Genomic DNA, 20,667 nt, shown 5'->3' on the forward strand with positions numbered 1-20,667 from the left:
TGTACCAAATTTGGTTCAAATTGGTTAGATGGCCCACGTTAGCCCATTTGCACCTCAAACGTCCATGCATCTGCCCTCTTGAATTGGGGTGGATGACATCATTGCAAAGTATGCCATTGAGGTGTCCCTATGTGTCCTTACACTTGCAGCAAATTTGGTTCAAATCGGTTAGGTGGTTCACAAGTTAGTCCACTTGCACCTCAAACATTTACGCATCTGCCACCTTGAACTGGGGTGGGTGAAATAATCACAAACTACGCCATTGAAGTGTTTCTATGTGTCCCTACAACGTACCCAATTTGATTCATATTGGTCCAGGCATTGTGAAGTTGATGTGGGACGCATGCACAATGCTGTGTGATCTTATAAGCTTACTTTCTTTAAGGAACACAGGCTAAAAAGAAGGAAGTTATGACACCTCAAAGCTATTTCCACTAATGCAGAGACACAGTATTTTATATATCCTCCTATATAATACTGTGAACATAGCCAAATCCCATTTATGGAATTTCTCCTCTCCTGTGAATCATCACCAGATATTTAGTAGTAACATTACTACTGATGGCAACACTAACTTGGCCAGTGAGTGGATGGGGGTGGGGTAATTTGGGATATCAATTCTTTCTATTAAAAAAGAACTGTTCAGTGTACACTTACCACAAACATAGTTCTTCTGTTACTTCAGCCCCACCATCTCTCTCTCTCTCTCTCTCTCATGCACTTGTTTTGAATTATAGGCCTGCAAAGCCAGCTAGTAAGAAAGGCCGCAGACTGTGGGGGTGAGAGCTACACTCTATTATTGCCTCAGACCTTTTAGTCCCAAGCATCTGGGCTGGTGGCCAAGTATAGCCCCTGTCTCCTGTTCCATGCCCTGGCCTCAATCTGCTGCCTTATTTACAGCTGGCTTGGAATCTCCTGAGAAACCAGAAAGTAAAGATCTGATCTACCACAAGTGAGAGCCTCTGACTATGCATCCCAGAGTCAAGGAAGCCTCTGCCAATGCAGGCTATGGGGAGCCAGGGGAAAGGCCTGAAAGCTCCTTTCCCCTTGTATCTTTTCCTTTCCATCTCTGCCCGGAAAGAAAAGACTAGCTGCCACCTCTTGAATGTTGCCACCTCACTGCCTTAGAACACGTATATTAATGTATGAAGCTGCCTTCTATTGAGAGACCCCCTGGTCCATCTAACTCAGCACTGACGAGGCTGACTGGCCAAATGGCTCTACAGGGTGCAGTCTTCAGGGGTCTTTCCCAGCCCTGCCTGGAGATGCCAGGAACCTTCTGCATGATGCTCTCCAAGCACTGAGCTACAGTCCCTTCCCCAAGGCAGCACCTTTATTGTCGATATGCTGAAGATATGCAGCAGAGTTAGCCCTGGCTGGTAAGAGGCACAAAGTTTTGAATGTAAGCACTCTTCAGAACCATAAACCAGAGGTGGCATCATTCCAGTGGCAATACATCTGTGTAGTCTGCTGCTTCCATATCACTAACAGTATGCTAAAGTCTCTATCCATGCAAACACTTGTATCATCATCTTGTTGCTAATTGGACGAAGGGGCACATTTCCAAATAGTGGTGCTCTTATATTTAACAGGAGAAGAGTATATGTTCCTATTCAACCACAGTGTCTCTCCAGTAGTTGTTGCTGGCCTTTTGCTTGTGTTTCTTTGAGATTGTAAACCCTTTGGGGACCTCCCTCCCGCCCATCATGAGAGCCTTCTCAAATACACAATCCAAATTGTTTGCTAAATGTGTGGCCACATACATACAATGTCCAGTGAAGAGGGGTGTCAAGGGTGGTAGAATGTCTTAGGCCTGTATTCCTGCATTACAGATCATTTATATCCAGTGAATAGTTTTAACACCAGACATTCTATTTACATATATGTCACTTGGGAATTCTAACCAGGAATCTTTCCACACACTCCCCCAACAGGATAATGGGTGAACAAAGCTTCTCTTGAGTAGGGGTGTACATGGAACTGGATTTGATGGTTTGGTTCAAATTCGAACTGAATTTGAACCAAACTGCTGGTCAGTAAGCTGGTCTGGTTGAACTGGCCAGCAGTCCAGTCTGTTCGGTCAAACCAGGTCTACCAGGTTCAACCTGGTTCAAGGGCCTATGCTTGTACAGGGGAATCCAGTGAGGATTTTCCTTTACAATCAAAGGGGAACCTTGCCTTTAAAAGGGTTCTAAGGGCGGCTGGGTGGGCAGCAAGAAGGCACCTTACCAGCTTTGGTGGCAGCAATTGTGTGGTGGTGGCAGCGGGACAGCTCCTCTAAACCCCACTGGTGCTCCCCACCCCCCAACAGCACCCCCTGGCTGCTCTCAGAACCCTCTTAAATGCAGTGTTCCTCCCCGGATTCCCTTTTACAAGCATAGCCCCTCACACTGGTTTGAACCGGTCCAGATCTGCTCCTGTTTGAACTTGAACCAGCCACCTTTTTTTGAGGCTGGTCCAGTTTGAGTTCAAATCAGTCGAACCAGGCCAGTGTGAATCAAACCTGGTTTGATTTGAACCAATTTGGCACACCTCTACTCTTAAGATAATCATGAGTGCCAGTGCCAGGAACACAGCATGTGGCGAACTGGATGGTCTGGTGGAGGTGTTAGTATTGCATCTTCACTTCTCTTCTGGGAAGCCTGTACAACCTGCACAGAACCATCTGTACAAAGGCAAGCTCTCTTTCACCAAGCATCAGGCTACTAATGCCAGATAACCTAATTCTTCCCCTCCCCTTACACAGCTAGTCTGTTTTTGTGTGGGTAAGTTAGTTTAATATGCATTTCTTCACTGGAGTTTCTTAAGTGATACATTGGTAATTAAGGAGTTTTTATGCTGATTAAGACCCTTGAAAGGGCTCGTGTTCTTTGCATGCCAATGAAGACGGAGTGGTAAAGCCCTTCCCATCAATGAGGGTCCTACTGCCAGCACACAAGGACACAAATGGTATTCTTGCACCCAAGTTGAGATCTGTCCCAAGCCAAACACTAATGCAATAGCTATGACCACAGGTACCACATGTGTGCTAACATACATCACACATAACTCTGACATGCAAGGGCAATGGAGGAGCCCAAGGAGAATGAGTGCTGACTCCTTGAAATTTGCATTTTACATACCTGATTTGGGGTAGCTTGTTTCTGTCCAGCAGGATTCCAGTTCCCTAAGGAAGCAAGAATGTATAACTTAGGAGAATATTTAGCAGTACTGGTCACTGGCTGACATACTGCACAGTGTACTGTCTGGAATGCACAAGAGTGTTATTTCAGTTGCACGAGAGCATTATTTCCGTTGCACACAAAATGGAAGTTGCAGGGGGGATGGCCATTGGAAATAATGGTTGCCCACTGTGTTTGCACCATTTCTGATTTTGTGCAAGAGTGCTTTCACTTTTGTGCAACTGCATTTCAAGAAGTTTTTGACTAAATCCCTCAATAAAAGCTCCTAATAAGTGGACAGGTTAAAGAAAAGGAATCAGAGAACAGGAATAAATAGTCAGTTTTCACAATGCAGGGAAGTAAGGACATCGAAGGATCGGTGTTGTTTTTTTAACTTGCTCATAAATTATCTAGAATTAGGGGTAAGCAGTGGGGTGGCCAAGTCTGCAGATGCCATCAAACTACTGTATTCAGGGTGATGAAAACAAAAATAGATTGTTTTTTGAACCAAAGTTCAAAAGTGTCAATGCTTTTTCTATCTTGATTCTTCAAAGTCCAGCTTCCCGCATCCATAGAGTGTCATGAGGAAAACCATTGTCTGAACGATTCTAATTTCTGTAGGTATAGACAGAATATAGCATCTAAATATCCTTTATCCTTTAAAGAAGACTAAACTAATGACAACGGGTACAGCAACCAACCTCAGAACTGACAATGAAGACATTGAAGTGGTGGAGAGCTTCTGCCTTTTAGGATCGACCGTCAACAGTAAAGGATCCAGAAGTCAAGAAATATGCTGCAGACTAGCACTTAGTAGGGTTGTAATGAAGGCCTTGGAAAGGATATTTAGATGCTATATTCTGTCTATACCTACAGAAATTAGAATCGTTCAGACAATGGTTTTCCTCATGACACTCTATGGATGCGGGAAGCTGGACTTTGAAGAATCAAGATAGAAAAAGCATTGACACTTTTGAACTTTGGTGCTGGAGAAGACTTTTGAGGATCCCATGGACAGCCAGGAAAACAAACAAATTGATCATAAAACAGATCAATCCAGAATTTTCACTCAAGGCACAAATGACCAGGCTCAAACTATCATACTTTGGACACATTATGTGAAGATCCAGCTCCCTTGAGAAGTCAATAATGCTGGGAAAAATTGAAGGAAAGAGAAGAAGAGGATGATGACTATCAGCATGGTGGATGGACTCGATTACGACAGCAATGAATGCACCACTGAGAAACCTTAAAGGCCAAGTTGAAGACAGATCATCCTGGAGAGAATCTATCAGTGTGGTCACTAAGAGTCGACACTGACTTGACAGCACTTAATCAATCAATCAATCAATCAATCAATCTTCTTTTTGGCCAAATAATGGAGTCTGAGCTCTAAGTGACTAATCGGGAAGGAGATCTTAGAGTCATGATGGATAGCTCAATTAATGCTAGTGCACAGCAGCTGCGAAAAAGACAAATTACACACTATGGATAATTAGGAAAGGGATTTGCAATAAAACTTCTGCAAATGTTATATAAGGTCTATAAAAATTATGGTATGGCTGCATTTGGAATACTGTGAAAAATTCTGCTAACACCCCCCAAATGATATTGCACAGTTGGAAAGGGGGCAGAAGAGGTCACCCAAAATAATCAGGGGTACCTTCCTTATGAGAAAAGGCTACAACATGTGTTGCTTTTAGTTTAGAAAAAAGGCAAATAAGAGGAGACATGATAGAGGCTTATAAAAGTATGCACAGTGTGGAGGAAGCGGATAGAGAGAAGCCCCTCCCCACCCTTCACAACATTAGAACTATAGATTATCCAATTAAACTGATTGGCAGGAGACTGAGGAAGGACAAAAGTAATTCTTCACACAGCTTATAATAAATCTGTGGAATTCACTGCCATAACATCAGGAACAGCCCTTCCATAAGGCAAAGTGAGATCTCCTTCTGCCCCCCAATTTTAACAAAAAAAGGAGAGAGGGGAAAAGAGACGCTGCCTCAGATATACAGCGTTCTCAAGCTGCTACAGCATGATGGCCCCCAGTTCAGATGAAAATAAAATTGGATGAGACAAGTTCATGGAGGACAAGTCTATGCATGGCTGCTAGTTCTGATGGCTATATGATACCTCCCACTTCAGTGGCAGGATGCCCTTGCTTAACAGCTGTAAGGGAGTAGCAACAGAAGAGGGGTCATACCTTTATCTCCTGGGAGAGCTGGTCTTTTGGTAGCAAGCATGACTTGCTCCCTTAGCTAAGCAGGGTCCACCCTGGTTGCATATGAATGGGAGACTTGATGTGTGAGCACAGTAAGATATTCCCCTCAGGGGATGGAGCCACTCTGAGAAGAGCAGAAGGTTTCAAGTTCCCTCTCTGGCTTCTTCAAGATAGGGCTGAAAGAGATTCCTGCCTGCAATTTTGGAGAAGCTGCTGCCAGTCTGTGAAGGCAATACTGAGCTAGATAGACCAATGGTCTGACTCAGTATATGGCAGCTTCCTATGTTCCTATGTTCATAATGGGTATCTGCTGCATAAGAGAAACTTTGTGGGTCTTTTAGGGAGAGGAGAGGTTTGATACTATTTGCTCAGACTTGAATTGAGATTAATGTTCTTCTGTAGCCTTGTAGCAGGGGTGGCCAAATGGAGACTCTCCAGGTGCTGCTGGATTACAACTCCCATCATCCCCAGCTGCAATTTATTGTGGCTGAGCATGACGTGAATTATAATGAAAAACGCTGAAGAGTCTGAGGTTGGTCACCCCTACCTTTACAGGATTACTTTAGCAAAATCAGGAAGAGAGGAGAGCTGGTCTTGTGGTAGCAAGCATAACTTGTCCCCATAGCTAAGCAGGGTCTGCCCTAGTTGCATGTGAATGGGAGACTTGATGTGTGAGCGCTGTAAAATATTCCCCTCAGGGGATGAAGCCGCTCTGGGAAGAGCAGAATGTTTCAAGTTCCCTCTCTAGCTTCTCCAAGATAGGGCTGAGAGAGATTCCTGCCTGCAACCTTGGAGAAGCTACTGCCAGTCTGTGAAGACAATACTGAGCTAGAGAGACCAATGGTCTGACTTGGTATATGGAATTTCCTATGTTGTTCCTATGTTCCCCGTGATATCTGGTTGGGCGACTATGGGAAACCACTGATTTGGCTATTGTGTGTTGCTGGACTAGATAGGTCCTTGGTCTGATCCAGCAGAACACTTCTTGTGTGGCTATGTTAATTCCAAAGAAAGCATTAGCCCTTTGCCAAACTGAGGGAGAAGAGTAGAAGGATGTGCCTCTCCACACATCCCAAATTCTAAGACAAGCCTCATTTCCTGTCAGCATTCCATAGAAAAGTGGATGTTAACCAGAGCAACTTCTTTCCTATCCTTTCTGAAGTGTAGCTGTCACCATCAGCTAGACAGACTGACTGTTAGCACTTCACTCATAGCCACCCTTTAGCATACCTTTGCCAAGAAAAAGGTGCATCAAAACAGATAGTTCAGGAGTAGGAAAGCCTCTTTACTCTCCCACAACTTCCCAACATTCCGACTGCAATCAAGAAGTTCTCAGATCTCTGGCAAAACCAAACCAGGCAGGACATTCTGAGTTTCACTTTGACCAGAGTTTTTGAAGGATGTAAGAGGCTGAACTTTTCTTACCTTCTCTTCTTTCTTCTCTCTGCAACTGGTTAAAAAAGGGGGGGTGGGGGAGAGGAGGTTGTCAGGAAAGGAGATGCACTAATGTCATTGTAAGATACACTGAGGGACATACTAAAAATGAATGACACAAAGGGTGATTGGTTGGTTCTACTTTGGTTTCTAGAGACTGGCCAATTTTTTTTTTTAAACAGCCTCAGAATAAAAAAGCATATTATTGAGAACCAACAAATGCATTCTGAAAAACTTTGGAATTCAGAATGACCATTCCGGTGTATTGGGATGGTTGGATACTGTTTTCTATATCAAGCCGAGGACTGAATTCTTGATGGATGAGTTAACAAGGAAGAGGAAAAAGTATCCACCCATTCTCCCGGAATAGCTGAAACTCACTATTGTTGCTGTGCAGATGTGACATTTGTTTCATTGTGACTCCTGGTTGCACACACCCTGCTTCCACCATGAGTCCCTCTCCCACACCGCTGACTTGCATGCCATCTCCAGTACACCTACATGAAAATAGCATCACTAGCCATCCCATCTACACAGCCTGACATTCTGGTCTCTCTCTGTTTTGCGTCTCAAGTCACACCATTCTAAGCACACTTTCTGAACTCCAGAGTGCAAACATCTTGAGAGTAAGTCTCATTGAACTGAACGGGACTTACTTCACAGTAAAAGTGCTTGCCTGTGCAGGTGGGAATGTGGAGCATTATATAAGTGTTGTGCAGACACTTATATAACAAAACTGAATTCTGCATTCAGCTGACAGCAGAAGAGCAATGCCTAAGCAGCAATAAAGGGCCCTAGCGTGAAAAGATCCCAAGTGCAAGCATAACTGCTTGCTCATATCCATCCCTTGCTATCCTTGTTTCTTCCTTTCCAGACTTCCCTCACTCTGTTGTCTGCTGTCAACATTTAGATTGCAAGCTACTTGTAGGGAAGTGAGAGTTATTAACTGGCCAGGGGAAAAAATCAGCCTGAGCTGCTCTTGTGCTTTTTTTTACAGGAGCTTGATCTCTGAAAATTAGTAAGTGACACTTAACAGCAAGGAAATAAGCAGCATCACCTCCTGGTGCCTCTGAAGAACAAGCTGCCATTAAAAGCAAAAAGAAGAGCTGGGCCGCATTCACACGTAACGGAAAACTGGAGGTTGCCAAAACTGCGGCTAATTTTTCAAACCGTGAATTGCATCACAGATGTTTATCCAACCACAGTCAGGCAATCTCTGTATTCAGGGCAGGGGAGCCCTGATTGCACCACTGCCCTCGTAAGAGCCCCACAACAAGAAAGTCTTGTACATGCACAATTTCTGGCTGGGGTGTGTGCTCAGGGCACTATTTTTCTGTTACTGAGGAAGGGAAGGGGAAATGATGACTTTCTATACAAATGATGTACATGAGGGAGGGCAAAGCATCCTGGAGTCTGGCCCTCTGTGACCAAGGATGCTCTTGTGATCGCTCACCCTGCAAAGCAGTCCTGGAGACCAAACCACAATCATGCCCTTATGGTGGCTTGCCACCAGGGGACCAGCACTCTCATGAGAGGACCAGTCTACTGGAAAGGACCTTAGGATCGCCAGCCTTTGGTATTCCATCAGATTGCATGTTCATGAGTTGAGATATCAAAAAAAGAGGGGACCACTTCTGAGGGGCCCCCATTCTCTCTGGTTAATGATAGAACCTTTGCACAGAGACCCCCTCCACTCCAGGGAAGCTTTTGATGCACCCAAAGGAGATTTTGACACTCCATGTGTCCAGGCATAGCTTGATGGGCAGACTGGGGAAACACTGGGACTGAGGACTGACCTTTACTCTCATTCAAATTTCCCAGGTTTGGACCAGAGTTGCGCCATATACAGATCTGCCACTGTAGGGAATCGTGGGAGAGGGGAGCCCTGGTTTTCTGCAACCCCAGAAGAGTGGGGTCACCATTCTGGGCAAAAATTAAGATGGACATGTTCAAATGGGCTGACAGAGTGGCAGAGGGCACACTTTGACAGCTTCTTCATGGCAGTCACCAAGACAGGGAGAGCTGTTGTTGGGGTACCTGTCCCTGTGACTTGCTTGCAGTGTTCCCTCTAAGGCATGCACACATGCTTGCACTCACAAGTTTTTTCATGTCCGCTCAGTTAATTTTAGATCCCACTCAGGTTGGAAGGCCCCACTCTGAATGTATGTGTGCACTGCCTTGATACTGCCACCCAGAACAAAATTCTTTCCGCACACAGATGGGAAAAAAAAATTAGAGAGAACACTTCCTGCTTATATAGAGCAACCAGGCTGGGCAGCATCTGCTATCTGGCCCAAATGCGTTTTTCCATGGCCTAACACTCTCATGAAAGAGCAGTCCATGGGAGAAAGGATGTCATTGCACATTATTGGCAATTCTGCCTGACACCCATATCCCCACAGACAGTTCTTCTCATGAGTTGTGAAGGGGTATCCCCATGGCCTTACACTCTCATGAGTGAGCAGTCTGCTCAGGAAAAGCATCCATTGTAATCACAGAGGAGGAATATCCCCTGCCACTGTTGGCAATGTTGATCCTGATGCCCTGCCCATCTCTTGAGTAAGCCCAGGGACCACACGTCCCACAATGGGAAGGGGCTGTGTCTCCCTTCCCAAACATCATTGTACAAAATAAAGTACAGAACCATTCAAGAATTCCTGTTTGGGGCTGCCCTTTAAACCTAACCCCTGCTATCATCGCTCTCCCATATGTTCCCATCCCGGGGATCTAATGAGGTTGCCCTGTTTATGTTCACATATACGCTGATGGGATCTGAGCTGTCGGTGATTGACCAGGAGAGAGATCTTGGGGTTGTGGTGGACAGCTCATTGAAAGTGCCATCTCAGTGCACAGCAGCTGCGAAAAAGCTAATCCCATGCTAGGAATCATTAGGAAGGGGGTTGAAAATAAAATGCTAATATTTCAATGCCCTTATACAAGTCAATGGTGCGACCATATCTGGAGTACTGCGTACTGCTTTGGTCACCGTATCTTAAGAAGGCTATTGTAGAACTGGAAAAGGTGCAGAAAAGGGCAACCAAGATGATCAGGAACCTGGAGCACCTTCCTTATAAGGCTAGGCTACAGCATCTGGGGCTTTTTACTTTGGAAAAGAGGTGACTAAGGGGAGACCTGATCGAAGTGTATAAAATTATGCATGGAGTGGAAAGACAGAGAGAAATTTTTCTCCCTCTCTCACGACACTGGAACCAGGGGTCACTCCATGAAACTGAAGGTTAGGAAATTTAGAATTGACAAGAAGAAGTACTTTTTCACACAGCACATAATTAATCTATGGAATTCTTTCCTATGGGATGTGGTGATAGCCACCAGATTGGATGGCTTCAAAAGGGGCTTAGATAGATTCATGGAGGACAGGTCTATCAATGGCTACTAGTCTGGTGGCTGTGGGCCATCTCCAGCCTCAGAGGCACAATGCCTCTCAGTACCAGTTGCAGGGGAGCAACAGCAGGAGAGAGAGCATGCACATACCTCTTGCCTGTGGGCTCCCCAAAGGCATCTGGTGGGCCACTGTGTGAAACAGGATACTGGACCAGATGGGCTTTGTGCCTGATCCAGCAGGGCTGTTTTTATGTTCTTATGTTGCCACCATGACTGCATGTGCTTGTGAACATACATCTTGATCACTTTATTTTCAGAAAGCTAAGCACCTAGTGCCCATCTTGCCATCCTGTCCCCTTTCTCTCCTGACTGCCAGGAGGGGGGTGGGGGACAAGGGACAGAGTGGGAAGAGGGCATGCTCCCATGTGACTTTCCTGTTTGACAGACTTTGAAGCTTGGGATGGGATGGGGTGGCATCCCAGTTGCCAGGCAACTGCTCGATTGGATTGGAGACAGGGTGGGTGGGGCGGGTGCTCAGAGAGGCAGCCAGCGAGAAACTGGCATGGAGCGGGCACGATCCTGGGTGGGTCTGGACTGCCCTCTCTATGATTCCAGAAATGGCACGAAACCGTGATTATGGCGGCATCCTCATTCGGACACAACACTTCCACCAAAAAACCTCAGGTTGCAGTGGCGAAACTCACTACAAACTGAAGTATCAAATTGGAGTTTGATGAGGGAAGCTGCAGATTGTTTTTGCCATGAAACTGCAGTTGCACACATTTGGACATTCACATGACTTGTCCCCTTAGCTAAGGCAGGTTCTGCCCTGGCTGCATATGAATGGGAGATTAGAAGTGTGAGCACTGCAAGATATTCCCCTCAGGGGATGGAGCCGCTCTGGGACGAGCAGAAGCTTCCAAGTTCCCTCCCTCACATCTCCAAAATAGGGCTGAGAGAGATTCCTGCCTGCAACCTTGGAGAAGCCGCTGCCAGTCTGTGAAGACAATACTGAGCTAGATATACCCAATGGTCTGATTCAGTATATGGCAGCTTCCTTTGTTCCTATGTAACTGCAGTTTCGTGTTACGTGCGAATGTGACCCTGGTTTAAAATATGGCAATCAGATGGGAAGGAAAGTTCTTTTTTTGCTTCTTAAATTCTGTAAAGCACCAAGAAAATGGGCAATGTTTTTAAAAAAATAAATGAAAATCATAAGTGCAGAGAGTAAAGTGCATTCCTCAAAAGATAACTTTCCTTTGCATCATTGAACCCTTAGAACATCTCAAGTTCAAACCATTTCCCCTCCAGTCAAGCTTACATTAACAGAATTCTTAGTTAAAACATTGTCTGCCCAGCAACCATCTCCCTTTTCAAAGCAACCTGGACATGTAATACAAATCCATTCATTTTACCTTTGCACTGAAAAGCTATGATTGTCCAAAGCCTTGTCCAGTATGAATCTTGCAGCTGTTTTAAACTAACATCGGCAAAATATCCCATTGCCTAGTTAGTAAGCACTGCTATGTATCAGGCTGCAAATACTGGAGGGTATGCCCCCACAGATTTTGCTTTGGGGGCAAAATCTTTGCCCCAGGTGATATACCAAAAGACCACACAGTGAGTTGATATTAAAGAAAAAGACCTAGAGGTCTCCATCTTTGTGCTCTTTAAATGAGGAAATAGTTAGTTTTGTATTCCACATACAGTGTCCAATTGCTATCACAGCCACCACCAGGACTACAACCAGAAGCAGCACTCCAGTCACACTCAGGACAGTGGGGAGAACCCAGGCCGGACCTGGAAATGGAAGCAGAACAGCTATAATTACAGCAAGAGCAAATTATAAGAGTGCATGTTATCCTTGCCCTTTCTTTGGAGAGAACAGAAGAAGCAGGAGGCTATCCTCTCTCTCCCCTTACCTCCTCATTCCTGCTCCCAGAAAGACTCTGAAAGTGTTCACAAAGGTCTGTATAAAGACCTTCCAGCTGACATTTCTTGCTTCTTTTCTTCCTCATTTCCACAGCCTCCCTCAGACTTGTTCCCCAAACACTCGCTGGAGAACTGCCTTTTGTGTGTGGGCCTGTGCTCACCTTTCAAGTCAGGTCCTGGAGTTGGGGTGGTGGTCAAGTTGGAGGCTGAAACGAAAAAAGAAATGGCAAAATGTTCTTTTTGAGAAGAATTTGCAAAGGCAAAAGAAAAAGCGAGTTTAGTTTCCCAGCCTTGCAAGAGCTAAGCATGGTCTCCAGGAGCAGAACACGGCTTCAAGCTAGCCACCCTTCAAAGGGCCTGAGTGCAGAATCCAGCTGCTCAGAGTTCCAAGCACCCCCAAGTGAGATTTGAATAGATTTTTTTTAAATGGATGAATCTTTCTTGTTTACATCTTTGGCTAGTTAACAGCATGGATACTGAGTTGATTATTTTATAATCAGTGGCTGACATCCAGACTAAGTATTCTATTCAGGAGTTACTCTAAAGAACTACTTAATTTCAGTAGGATTTCCATTAAGTAATGGAGTCCAGATGTTAGCAAGTGTTTTGTTTATTTAATTTTTGATGAATAATTTATTATTGGTTTGGTGAGATGTTTAATTTTAATTTAAGATTAAAATGTCAGCATTAAGATTAAGATTAAAATTTCATGTAAAAAATACTCTCAGGAAACGTTTATCTTGCTTTCATATGTACCATGCAAGTTTGCTGGCTGATATGGCCCTCTGTTTAAAACAAGGAACCAACTGTATACCACATACAGCCAGGTGGCTCAGTGGGTTTCAATCAACATTATTTTAATTTTTAAAATAGCATTAGCTGACATCCAAACTACAGAACAGAACAGAATCTTTATTACGGTCACTGACCAGTAGAAATACAAATACTCAACAAATGCAGAACTACAGTTCCCATCATCCCCAGCCACACTGTTAAACAACAGCCAGAGAGCTGGAAAGCAGGGCTAAGGTTGCTTACCCCGGCTATAGACTACCAAGGAGCGACAGTAGCATTCTTTGTAATTAAACATGCATGGGCGTGATGCATAAAGCCTAGAAGATACAAGAAATAAGGAGCTTGACACAAGTAGTGTGTGCTACAACCATTGGGTGCATGGCAGACATTCAAGGTACACCTACACACCTAGAAGATGCAGCGGTTCATAAGAGAATCTTAGCTCTCTACAATTCAACGTCAATCTTTTTGTTGACAAAACTGGATACCATTTTTCTGGTTGTTCAGCTGCTGAATTGACGAGGGCCAAGATTCTATCACCTATTGGTAGCAATAAAATTGTTCAAGCCAGAAGTTTGGCAGGTAATTAAAACAGGGGAAAAAAACAGTACAGTATGTTTGGGAAAGAGGTAAGAAATGTGATCTGGCAGTTTTTGCAGAGCATTGGTTAGAGGTCATAACAAAAAGAATATGAAAATTTGGCATGAACCAGACAATGATACATGACCTTTTACTGGGGCGGGGAGGGTGGGGATGGTAGGTAGGATAGCACCTACTCGCCCCCTGATGATCTCTCCAGAGGCTCTCGGGAGTCACATGACGATGGAGGCTGGGAAAAGCAGCCTGGACTCCTGACATACCTAAATGCACCACACAAGGAGTGTGGTACATTGAGCGATGGTTTTATAGCTGCTTCCCACATACACACAAGGAAATCTTATGTAAATTTAACTAAAGGTTTGTTCAGCAACAACTGTTCCCAGCAACAACTCCATTTTCTCCTTTCCCTCCCTTTTCCTTTCTGACTCCTCCTCCACACTCTCTACAGGATCCCCCCCCCCCCGGGACAAACGTCCAAACAAACAAACAAACAAACAGCAAAGGATTACTGCATAGAATACAACAGGGATTCTCCCTCAGCCGGGCACATTAGGCACCTGGCTCTGTGTCTGCTTGGGCTACAGGCAACCCAAGCAGACACGTGACCAGAGACCCAGGGGGCAAGAGTGCACTCGCACCCTTCTACCCAGGTAAAAGCTGGGATAAAAACCTGAGGCTACCCAGCGGGGCAGCACCAGGATCAGCCACAATCCCAGCACTTCACACGAGCAGTCTTACTCTGTTAGGGTTGCACAAGCCTGGGTAGGGCTGCTCAGGTGAACGGCCTCAATATCTTCCTTCCTTCCTGCTTAAATGTAAGACCTTATGCATCCAGGATATTTTAACTGAAAAATAAAATAAAAGCATGCATTTTAGGGCAGGGACCAGTGTATTCTCCAGACTCTGGCCCAGAGGCCAGAAGGGCTTTTTGCTACTTAAAATGACTCCCTTCTGAAGGATCAGGCTCTATATAAATAATTATTGTAGTCTAGCAGGATTGTATGGCGTGCTATAGACAGACAGACAGACAGACAGACAGACAGACATATTACACACTTACACACACGCACTTCACACATTTGTTACAGACAAAACCAAAAAGAGATGAAACTTTAGTGTGGTATATCTTTCTTCATCCCAACTGGAAAATATTATCATTCCTTACAATGACCAAACATGTTGCCATTTTGATAGGGCCACCATGGGCCAGATTAGGTTGCCTCTGGGGCTGCATGACCAGCTGACCATGCCTGTCTTCAGTCAGGTGTTCTCAAACTTGGGTCCACATATGTTGTTGGACTATAACCTTCATCAGCTGCAGTGGCCAAAGGCCTTCAGCCACTGTGGCTGAGAATGAAGGAAGTTGTAGTCCATCAATATGTGGGGACCCAAGTTTGAAAACCCCTGCCTTAGGTGAAAATAGACATCAGCATGACTCTTCCTATGTGCCACCTGCATGTTATTACAAGGGTCATACATTCCTTGCCCATTCCTCACAAACAAGCTCTTCTAGCATAAGAAGTACAGTACTTACTTTCTAATACAATGTCCAGATCACGGCTGAGTTCAGACTGCTGCAATTGGCTCCCATTGATCAAGCCATATTGACACTTGTACTGATCTCCATTCCTGGTAGTGAGATGTTCCAGAAGGAAGGTAACATGATGCTGAGTTTCTGCAGCAGGCTGTTTTTGCACTGGCTGAGCTTGGCCCACCCTGAGCAAATAAAACCAGGCATCTGTGTAGGCCTTAGGAGCCACACAGACAATCTTGATGGACTTCTCTTCATCAAGGGTGTTCTGATAAATCAGTGGAGGTGGAAATAGGCAGGAAGCCACCATAGGGCCTGAAATAGCACAATGTATGGGTGAGTTGTGCAGAAAACGGGTTCATGAAAGCTACTAGATTATTCTATCAAATGTTTTTGTAAATTCTCTCCCGGAGGTGTGCAGTGCAGAATCAAGGTATGAATCAGGGCTGGTCCACCCTTTAAAGCGAGCTAGGTGCCCACATATGATGGCAGCAACAGGGCAGCAACAGCAAGCAGCAATGGGGGCAACAGCCCGGGTCATATGGGACCCAGGTCACTGCTCTCCACCCTCTCCCCCAGCCCCCCACTTGCCTGTCTAAAACAGGTGGCAGGAAGGAGGGTGGGTGTTGGGCCGGCGAAAAAGAGTGCTTGCCTGCCTTCCTTGCTGCCAGTGAGGAGGGTGGGCAGGCAGGTGGGCAATGGGGAACCAGCCCTCCTTGCCACTACCACCTCCACCTGCTGCTTTCACAGCTAGTGGAGGTGGCAGCAGCAGCGAGGAGGGTGGGTGAGCAGGGCCCACCTGGTGCCCACCCTCTTACCCACCGTCTGCTGTGGCCAGGGATGTAATCCAGAAGGAAGGTAACATGATGCTGAGTTTCTGTAGCAGGCTGTTCTTGCACTAGCTGAGCTTGGCCCATCCTGAGCAAATAAGACCAGGCATCTGTGTAGGCCTTAGGTAGAGAGAGCACCCAGGCAGGTGACAGGGGTAGGCGGTCTTCGCCTGGGGCACCCCTGACCCTTGGGCCAGCCCTAGCATGAATGTTCACTTTTCTTGGATCAGCTCTAGTCATTGTTTTATTTATTTTAACAGTTTCTACCCTATTTTTTCTTCCAAGAAACTCAAAGCAGCTAATAAAATATTCATACATATAATGAAATATTCATGATGATGTATTTATTAAATTTAATTAATTAGGCACATTTCTATACCGTCCTCTATACTGTACAAATCTCTGAACGGTTTGCAATCTAAAACATAAAAAACAATTAAAACAATTTAAAATATAGATAAAACCTCAAACTTAAAACTATAAATTAAAAGCCTGACTAAACAGGTATGTTTTCAATTAAAACAAACAAACAAAAACACAACACCCAGAGAGGAGGCTCCAATTTTATTAGAAAGTATGTTTCAAAGTCCTGGGGCAACCCTAGAAAAGGCCCGGTTTCAAGTCGCCAGCATCTGAGCAACTGCAGCCAGACCTCCCCTGATTATCTTAATAGGCAGCGGGGTTCATGAAGAAGCGTTCTCTTCAATACCTTGGGCCCAGTGTAAAAGGCATCAATTCCCAACAAACAAACCATCTAGTCAAAGCAGGAGAAAAGAAGTCAAGCTGCCCCCAGACTACACCAGCTACAAGCTTGCACACCACACATAGTTTTTAGTCAGATAAACTAAATAAATTGCTGAAACCAAAGATTTAGTAAAACTGGATGTTCTTGGATAAGCGGGCATGGTGGCTAGTCATGTATATGTAATATACTCTACATGGAGCTGCTGTGCCTTTGGAACCACAGCTGATCCAAAATACTGTGGCCAGACAGCTTTTGGGTACTCCTCACAGGGATGATATTACCCCCAGGGGTGTAGCTATAATTGAGCGAAAGGGTTCAAAGAACACGGGCCCCCAGCTCCTGAGGGCCCTCCAGCTCAACCCCTCCCTATTTTCTTCATTATCCCCCTCACTCTGGGGGGCCACCAGAGAGAGAAATGAACACAGTCCCCCTCTCCCCTAGCTACGCCCCTGATTACCCCTTTGCTGTTCAGTCTAGTAGCCTGTCTTCTTGGAACCTGAACCAGGGGCGTAGCAAGGTTGGAGTGGGCCCAGAGACAAGATTTTAAAATTGGCCCCCACTCACTGAAGCTCAGCTCATGAAGTAAAGAAATCTTAAATGAGGCTGAACAGTGGCAACAAAAAGCATAGTAATATATATATCCTATGTGCTACAATAGAACATCACCCTAAATTATTTTTTTAAAGGTTTTGTAAATTGTGGACGATGCAAGTAATTTAATGGTACTAGAGAAAGACATGCAGTTCTGGTAGCTCCAGGTCTTAACACTCACATCAATTTCGGAGGATGAATACAACTGAAGCAAGCCCGGGAGGGTGTGCAGCTGGGGGAGTCAGTCATGTGACTTGCCTCTGGGGGGCCCCCAAGGCAGTGGGCCCCCAGACAACTGTCTCCCCTTGCCCTATTATAGTTACGCCCCTGACCTGAACCCCACCCCATGACCCAGTTAAGTCTACTCCGCCTGCTCCAAAGGTTAAAATCTTAATAAGTGTAACCTTTACCACACATAAAACCATGTTTCTTAGCATACACGCTATACAAACGTTCCTGATTAGACTCTGGAATTGTCTAACTTGGTCACATCTATCTCAGTCACATCTATCACTGACTGAGGTAATAAGATATTATACAAATTCCCCCCCCCCATTGAAATATCTTTCCTCCTCTTTGGGGTAGCTTCCAGAAGAGTCCTCCATGTTATACAGGGTGAAAGAGAGGGGAAACGTACCTGTTAGAAGAAAGAGAATTTTCAGATCCATGTTACAGTGGAACATCTTGGATCTTTTAAAGGGTGAAATGGGAAAAGCCAACTGCTCATTGCAAATTATTTGCAGCATGTGAGAGAACAAAAAAGAAGAAGGTATTTGTGTAATGTGGAGTTTCATCATTAAAAGAGGAAATTGCTTACATGTCTGTGCATGGGAAGAAATTTACATTTCCTGCATGGGCACCAGCAGGCTTTTTTCCAAGCGGGGTGTGGTGGGGTATACAGGGACCTGCTAAAAGCCAAAACAGAACAGAACAGAACAGGCTGGTATGACCCCTTAAAAATCAGACTGGAACCTTAAATCAGAGAGATATGTTAGAGTCACTGGAGAACAATATTTTAGCACTGAAATATTTCCATTATTATACTTTATTAACCTCATCAGAACCCAAAATGGACTGGAACAGCATATTTATTTATTTATTTATTCCCCTGGGGGTATTGGCCTCCTATTTAAAGGAAATTGTCTTGAAATTAATTATGCTAAAACAAAGATCATGGCCATCGGTAAAAAACCTAAACATCACAATTGGAAAATTGATGACCACCCTATTCAGCAAGTTTCTACCTTCAATTATTTGGGGGTCCTCTTCCATGCCTCGGGCTCTAGGAAGCCACATGCTACCTATGTGTCCCAGAATGCTCAAAGGAGTGCGTCTGCTATTCTCAGGTTTTTTTTGGAGTAAGGGGTGGCGTTTTACACCCTCTGCTATCAAACTTTTTCTTGCCAAATCTCTTGCTCAGCTTACATATGGTACACAGCTAGGGCCTTTATCTAGTTTTCAGCAGGTGGAAAGAATTCAATCTATATTTCTTAGAGCTGTACTTTTGACCCCCCGTTGTGTCTCTAATGCCAGATTGAGACTGGAGACAGGTCTAGTCAAGGTGGAGGCTAGATATTGGATACTTACGATTTTTTACTGGATTAAAATCCATCACTCCCATGTTAGTTTAGTATTTCTCACATTACAAGATTCATTTCATGCCTCCTGGGAATGCAGAATACTTACTAAACTGGCAACATTGGGGTTGCTTCCGCTTACCCTGCTCAAAATGGAAGTATCACAAGCCTGTGCATTGGTGAAATAGAAAATATTAGACATGGAGAGGCAGGAAGATTTATCTAAGTCGTTTCTATTGTAACGATACCACAAGGTACCTTGTTGCTCCTTTATATTATCTGCAACAATTAGACATCCCCAGATATAGGTTGGCTTTCACACAGGCCAGATGTAGATGCCTTCCCTCTGCTGTCCTTGAAGGTCGCTACAGTGGGACTCCCTATGCAGAGTGTCTATGCCCCTGTGGCGATGGGGAAGTTGAAACAATCAAACATGTTTTGCTTTATTGCTCCTTTTATAGGGACTTACATTTAGAACTAATATCTCCACTGCTGGCTCGTTTCCCAGGAAATTCGCCTAGCCAACAAGTGGCTTTCCTGCTTGAGGACAGCATACCCGCCATTACTCAGAAAGTGGCGGGTTTTTGTGCAGCAGCTCAAAGATTGTGTCAGTTTTTAATTAACAATTCTAGTGCTGCTCTATAACCTTTCAGTTATAACATTGTTGATGGGTTAGACTGTTGACTTATTATTATAATTATTATTTTAAAATTATTTATATTTTAATTGTATTTCCCCCCCTTGTTGTGCTGGTCATAGACCGTAATAAACTTTGATTGATTGATTACATTTATATCCCGCTCCTCCTCTAGGGAGCCCAGAGTGGTGAACATGGTTATAGTTATCCTCACAACAACCCTGTGAGATAGGTTAGGCTGAGAGATACATGACTGGCCCAGAGTCAGCCAGTGAGTTTCATGGTTGAATGGGGATTTGAACTTGGGTCTCCCCGGGCCTAGTCCATCACTGTAACCACTGCACTACACTGGCTGTGTAATAGCCCAGGCTATTGCACTTAAAAAAAAATCTTAATTAGGGATATGCCTGAAACATTTCTGTGCCTCTTTGGAGAGGCGTCGAAACACTTTGGCTCCCTGGTGCCGAGACGTTTTGGTGTGGGGCGAGGAGTTCCCATAAGAGGAGGCAGGCAGGTCCTACCTGCCCGTCCTCCAAGCCCCTGCCAGCCCACCGTGGCACTGTCTCAATGGAAATACTTTCATGCAAGAGGCAGCTTGTGCCGCTTGCCCCTCTAAAATGCCGACGCCATTTACGTGCTGACACTGCATGAGGAATCCCATCACCGCGGCACAGCATTTTAGAAGGGCAAGCAGCACATGCTGCCTCCACCCCCGCAGGCCGGCGGGGGCTTGGAGAACAGGCAGGTAGGATCTGTCTGCCTCCTCTTAAGGGAACCCCTCACCGCATGTGGATGTGCATCGAAGCAATTCGGTGCACATCCATCATCATCATATTATCTTAATAACATCTTGAAGCGCACCTCAACACCACAGGGGCCACAGAAATCACCACCAGCCAACTACAAAAAACAACTTTACTGGGAACAGCCTACATTTTGCGGCAATACCTATGACAACAATACTGATAACAAATTTCTGGCATCCCAGGTCCTCGGGAAGGACTCGATGTCTGGATAAAACAAACCAGTCAATAACACCTGTTTGACTGTGCAAACAAGAAATAATAATAATCAATCAATCAATCAATCATCATCATCATCTTTATTAGCCACCCCATAACAAATTGTTCTCTGGGTGGCTTACAACAGATTTATTAACACTTCCACAGTCATAATGATGCGAATAAGCCTGGAACAGCCCCCTAATAGTAAAGCTGCATGCCAAAAACAGTGGATTAACAGTGGATAAAGCTGCATGCCAAAAACAG

At 44.8% G+C, this 20,667-nt stretch overlaps 1 protein-coding gene across 4 annotated transcripts in view; it reads right to left on the bottom strand.

The window, feature by feature from the left end:
* The window catches only part of LOC128343197 (protein HIDE1-like), a 34,774-nt gene that overhangs the window by 10,880 nt on the left and 3,227 nt on the right, over positions 1-20,667 (bottom strand). For 2 of the 4 annotated variants that reach the window (XM_053291814.1, XM_053291813.1), the window contains exons 2-6: positions 15,023-15,334; positions 12,255-12,299; positions 11,869-11,961; positions 6,811-6,835; positions 3,123-3,166 (exon numbers count right to left, since the gene is read on the bottom strand). In XM_053291814.1, coding sequence (XP_053147789.1) covers positions 3,123-3,166; positions 6,811-6,835; positions 11,869-11,961; positions 12,255-12,299; positions 15,023-15,329 — 514 coding nt within the window. In that variant the 5' untranslated portion in view covers positions 15,330-15,334. Of the gene's footprint in view, positions 1-3,122; positions 3,167-6,810; positions 6,836-11,868; positions 11,962-12,254; positions 12,300-15,022; positions 15,335-17,822; positions 17,921-18,002; positions 19,781-20,667 lie in introns of those variants that run through there. The other 2 variants (XM_053291812.1, XM_053291811.1) reach the window with 2 other exon arrangements.

This window comes from Hemicordylus capensis, chromosome 2, assembly GCF_027244095.1.
Source record: "Hemicordylus capensis ecotype Gifberg chromosome 2, rHemCap1.1.pri, whole genome shotgun sequence".
Taxonomy (NCBI): domain Eukaryota; kingdom Metazoa; phylum Chordata; class Lepidosauria; order Squamata; family Cordylidae; genus Hemicordylus; species Hemicordylus capensis.